Raw genomic sequence first — 5,956 nt, 5'->3', positions numbered from 1 at the left:
ATATATATATATATATATTGTGGTGTACCTTTGAAATGCACAATATGTATGTATGACATTCTTTGACATTCTATGTGTTGACACTGTATGGTTGGCAATCTATTTCACATTTATTTTTTCACGGGGGCTGCTTTACTCGATCCATTCAATTTATGTCTCTTTGAAAACTATTGATGGTACTATCCATATCTTGTCTCTCTTCTTCTTCTTTTCTTTGTTTTCACACTTTAGAAATGCTTCGGCCTTGGAATGTGGCTCGGTGACAACATTAAGAGCGTCATATAATATCATATCATGTCAAATTTCATTGGATGAGTAAGGCAAGTGATCATTATCATCCAACTTCGGGGAGGCCCAATCCAAATTATTTGTGGAAGGAGATGTAAACGAGGCATTACATGCATTGCGAACCGTACGTTAGTTAGTCTGCGAAGAATTCCTCGCTTTTATTGTGGTAAAAGAGTAGGCCCTTCGAAAGTGAGACACTAGAGCACAATGCCTCAAGAGTGACCATCTATGACTACCCTTTTTTCGTGTGCTGCCCATGTGTTCAACAAAACATCTTCTTGAATCTTTATTTAATCCTCACTCCCATTTGAAGTCAATGATTGCAGCTATTATTGTAATTGTGCACGTTACTCTTAAATGATGCTCACTAAATCCGACTCAGGGGATCATTAGTTCTTCAAGGTTAGATTGCTCTTAATTACGACATCGTTAGAACCAAGCTCGCGGGGCTAAATTAGAATGGCTCAGTGATTAATTACTAGTAAGCCATTAGCTCGGTGATTAATTATTATAAGCCATTAGCTCCGTGATTAATTACTAGCAAGCCATTAGCTTCGTGATTAATTACTTGCAAGCCATTAGCTCAGTGAATAATTACTAGCAAGCCATTAGCTCCGTGATTAATTACTAGCAAGCCATTAGCTCCGCGATTAATTACTAGCAAGCCATTAGCTCAGTGACTAATTACTAGTAAGCCATTAGCTCAGTGATTAATTACTAGTAAACCATTAGGCTCAGTGATTAATCACTAGTAAGCCATTAGGCTCAGTGCTGAATTACTACTAAGCCATTGTGTGGAATTGGGGGAGGATGAGGATCCGATAAGCTGGTGACTCGGATTGCATCCTTGGGATCTCCTTCTGGTTTTTAGAGGTATGGACGAGGTTGCGAGGCAGCGGAAGCCGCTTCAAGCGCCTCACCCCTACATCCTCATGGAATGGGACTCAAATTATGTCAAGGAAGCATGCGAGAGATCCAGAACCACCTTGAAAGGATCTAGCCATGGCGGGCATGAGCTCTCTGATGCGATCAAAGCCACCGATACGAAGAATGTCTTCCTCATCGACAGCAGCAGAGGGATCGAGTCCATATGTTATTGGTCGGGCAATAATAATGACGGGGGGCGGCGCGAGTGGGGGAGCCGAGACCTCATGATCGATCTGGGTGCCCAAGAAAAGGATGAATCGAGCCGAAGAAGAAGGGCGGAGCACCTCTGGGATGCTGCGAATTTCATCGGGGGAGCAGTCTATCTCCTGAATCTCTCGGAAGCCGACAGTCAGGCATGGCTGGAGGCACTGTCTGTGGCGGCGGAGCGCGGCTCCGCGGCCCCCATGAGCTTGCTCATCACTCATTGCAGCTTCCATGTCCATGGCCTCCTCAGTGCCCTCCAGAGAAGCAAGGGCCTGCAGCATCTCTCCCTGCAGTACTTCAGAAATGTCAGCGATGAATGCATTCAGCTCTTGAGCTGCCTCAGATCCCTCACTAGCCTCCACCTTCAGGATGTGGTGGTCTCCAGCCAGTTCCTGAGGAAACTGTCAGATCTTCATCCCTCGCATTCTCCCCTCGCAGCCTCTCTGCAGAGCCTGCACATGGAGATAATCCCCCATGGCGAATCTCCATCCCTCAGCACGAGCCTCGCCGGTTTCCTGCACCATTGGCCCCACCTCAAAGATCTTACTCTCATAGACTTCTACAACTTCAAAGAAGATGACCTAATCTGCTGCATGGAAGACCTAGAACAACAGTCCAAGAAGAAGCAGACGACAAGCAAAACCCCACTTTCTTCATCTCCTGCTCCATTAGAGAGCCTCACCTTAGGAACCTTACGCTATACGACAGGCCTGGAGTCCCCACGAACTACCCGTGCCATCGTGGATGCGCTTTCTCTGTCTGGGCTCCCATTCCTGCAGCTACGAGGCTTAGGTACCATTGATCCTGCCATTGAAGCCCAGCTCAAAAGGAACCAACGCCTGTTCATCTTGGGAGACCTTCAGAAAGTGCCGGCTACTTCCATGCGCCTTTTCATATGCGGGGATCCATTTGCAGGCAGGCAAATTAATCACTCCCTTCCCATGAAACCTTTATTTTGCTTTTCCTTTCACCTCCTTTCCCTAATTTACCTCTGACACAGTAAATCCATGGATGGATGCATGCCTGCTTATCAAGCTAAATCAATCTTGTATTGTAACTTGTCTATTCTTGCAGGAAAGACTACCCTTCTATCCACCATGCATTCCATTTACGCAGGCAAGAGAGCTAAGATGCGAACCCTCATTGCCTGCGGACATACCTCGCCGGATCGCACACGAGGAATCGAAGTCCGAGCCATCAGGAAAGACGGAATCCGATTGTCTCTGTGGGACATGGCGGGCCATCAAGAATTCCATGCATTCCATGACTGCATGTTCCCCGACATCGGAACAAGCTCTTATCAAGCTCCATCTATGTTCATGTTTGTTTGGAGTCCCATGCACAGCCAGAACAGCAGAAAGGGTAAAAAGAAAGAAATCGAGGAATTCGAATCAAGCTTCAGGTACTGGCTCAAGTTTCTCGCTTCCAAAAGCCCCCAATCTAACGTTGCTATCAAAGTCGTCGTGGTATTAACGCGGCTCGATCAAATGAATATTGTTGGAAGTGCTGTATCAGCTTCAATTAATTCGCTTCGATCTATGTTTAAAGGCATCATTGACATAGCCTACCCTCCTTTTGAAGTGGATGCCAGAAAGAAGGAGTCTGTCAAAGCTGTCTCAGAAATGATCTTCAAGACTTCAAAAGAGATGCTGTTAGGTGTCCAAGTGTATGGCATCTGCAAAGAGGTGAGCGAGCATCTGTCAAAGTATTTAAAGGCATCCAAGCGACGAATCATTACATGGTCCGAGTTCACTGAAATCTGCAAGCATCTTCCTATTCCCAATGATGATGCTAAATTAAAAGCAATCGCCTTGTCTTTGAACGATTCCGGAATCATCATATATGTAAACAACATTGGATACATTGTTCTTGATCCCAATTGGTTTTGCAATCAAATCATGGGAAGCTTGATCCATTTCACGGAGTCTAAAGCATGCGAGACGATCGAGATTCATGGATTCACCACTCGTGCCTTCCTACAAGCCAAGTTGGAGCTGCTTACCAAATCTGAAGTGAAGGGGTCTCTATTGGTGGATTTGATGGAAGCAATGCACCTATGTTGCAAAGTCCCCAATGATCTTGGTGTCTCAACAAGTGATGCAGATCATCTCTTTATCCCAGCTACACTGACGGATCCCAGAAAATTATATGTGGGTGTGGAACAACTCCAGTGGAGATCCTCCACCTCAACCCCACAAAATTCGGACGATAATACTTATGTATATATGGGTAGAAGGTTAGAGTGCGAGAATAAAGACCTCAACTTTCTTACACCAGGTCTGTTTCCAAGAATCCAAGTGTTATTCAACATTGTATTCCAGCAAGATCATGTCAATGCTGACGTGATTCTCCGCAAAGATTCCATATCCATTTGTGTGGAAATGATGGAGATCATTGTGGCTTTTTGTCGAACAAAATCAGATCATGTGATAGATGTGTTGGTCCGGGCTCCAAACAATAGTCAAGAAGACATGGCACGGGCCGTATCTTACGTGGAAGAGCTTATCATCTACACTTTGGTTACGGTTTGTGCACAACCAGCTGGTATCCAAGGGGTTAAGTTGGTTGAGAGTGTGATCCGGCCCGACTCTTTGCATGACCCATCGATGACACGAAATAGAGATCAATGTGTGGAGATGAACTATTTAAAGCAAACACTAAGGCAGCAACTTGAGCAAGGACACCCACCATGTTATGTTTGGAAGGAAACTAAGTCTATGGCTATGCTTAGGACAACTTCTTTCATTAACCTTATCGGTCCCACTAATTACTCACAAGTCATCAGCTCTTGTAAATCATGGTTGAAAGAGGTGAGTGAAAAGACGGATGCACTATTGCAAAATGACGAATACGTTCAGAATCGAGGTCATCAAGATGTGACTAGTAGTAATCAAGATCCGAAGAAGAAAATGCTTGACAACATTGATCTGGACAAGGAAGAAATACAAGAAGAGGGAGTGGAATTACAATGTGGCAGGGGAATGGTAAGGGAGATCTTGAGGGAGGTCTATAGGCTACATGATAAGGTGGATGTGAGTCATGGAGTGGCCTTGAGGATAGATGATAAAGTGGATGTGACTCATGGAGTGGTCTTGAGGCTACATGATAAAGTGGATGCCATTGGCACCAAGTTGGATGATCTACATGAAGAGGTGAAATGTATGAGGGAAGATGTCATGAGGAAGGTTGTGAAATCCATGGACAAGCTGCTCAAGTTTGCGGTGGACAACGAGGCCGATAAGCAACTCCCTCGTCTCGTCGTCCTTACGACCGAAGGTGTGAATACGATAAGGAAGTTGGTGACCTCGCTGTTCGGCGACCATGCCTCAGCTATTCGGCTCGAGCTCTATTGCGAGTACGAGGGGTCGCCACACCCGGTGGAGAAACAAGCCGGGATCACTCTCACCTCCCTCTCCAAACCCCTGTCCAAGGCTCTACACAAAGCCCTCCCATACATTAATCACATTGTCTTTATCCTGTCTTTAGCTGCCAAGCTCAGCGTTAACTGTTTAGCTGTCCTGCCCAATTGGCTTCCCAACATCCCAGGGGTCAAGGAGTACCCCATGATATCTAAGACTGTTAGACCAGAAAATGATGCGTCCATGGGTACACCAAGCATCATCTCTCATGTGTGTCCTAACATGTCCGAGGAGTCTTTCCGAGAGTGGCAGAAGTGCTTGGCGTCCATATTGACGGACAACGGAGGCTTGACCGACCAAAACATACTCGAGAAGTTCCGACTCCAGCGCGCCATTTGCAAAAAAGGAGATGGGAGTGATTACGTTGCGTGGCTATGTGACATGCACTACAAAGAACAAATGCCTTACTCCCTAGGCTAAGATCATAAAATTAACATATGCACTGTATATGCTACAAAGACAATGATTTCTTGTTAGCTTGAAAGGTTTGTGTTGAAATTTGCTGTAAATTTCTTTGGTTTTCTTAAGTGAACATACAACCCCGATGCATTTTTAAATATGACACATATATTTTCTACTTGGCTCAATGTTGATGCAAGTAGGTAGAAAATTTGTTGGTACAAATAATCATCTAAGAGAGCTTCATTTAAAAGTTAAACACTCTTTACATTCATGAAATACATTTAAAGACTTGTAAGTTGTCTCATGCCTCTATATTATTAGCATATTATGTAGACTCTAGGATTATTTATACCTTCAATCAATTACACTATGGGAATGTAGAAATTTCTGCTCTAATACGACCAATCATAGGATATACCTTATTCAAAACTAATGTAGTGGTCCCCCACTCCCCCCAATCAGAAAAGCCAAACACAAAGAAAGGCCTAGATATTGGAACATTTATAACCTATATATGGCTCTAGGGATGGAGAAACAATAAAAATAACCAAACATTAGACATAGTACAATAGGGTTCAAGGTACTATTCCCACCTCTATCATAGTGTTTGGATCAACTAATCAAAATATTCTCGTAAATTAAACCATTCCAAATCTCCTTGGTAAAAGTCATCCAAATGAAATTTTGTTACTAAAATGATTCAATCCCTAAATTTT

General features: G+C 44.1%; 1 protein-coding gene across 1 annotated transcript; it reads left to right on the top strand.

Moving 5' to 3' along the window:
• Window positions 1-1,131: 1,131 nt before the first annotated feature.
• Window positions 1,132-5,322, top strand: LOC147866683 (protein TORNADO 1-like). Its single transcript, XM_087317137.1, has 2 exons — window positions 1,132-2,334; window positions 2,494-5,322. Exons 1-2 carry the CDS (start codon window positions 1,164-1,166, stop codon window positions 5,256-5,258), a joined length of 3,936 nt encoding a protein of 1,311 aa, XP_087173263.1. The 5' UTR covers window positions 1,132-1,163; the 3' UTR covers window positions 5,259-5,322.
• The last annotated feature ends 634 nt before the right edge of the window (window positions 5,323-5,956 follow it).

Source organism: Azolla caroliniana, unplaced genomic scaffold (genome assembly GCF_043228905.1).
Source record: "Azolla caroliniana isolate FFs.n. ecotype wild unplaced genomic scaffold, voAzoCaro1.0.p SCAF_3, whole genome shotgun sequence".
In the NCBI taxonomy this organism is placed as follows: Eukaryota; Viridiplantae; Streptophyta; class Polypodiopsida; order Salviniales; family Salviniaceae; genus Azolla; species Azolla caroliniana.
The sequence above is the reverse complement of the archived record's forward strand: the minus strand, read 5'-3'. Positions and strand labels throughout refer to the sequence as shown.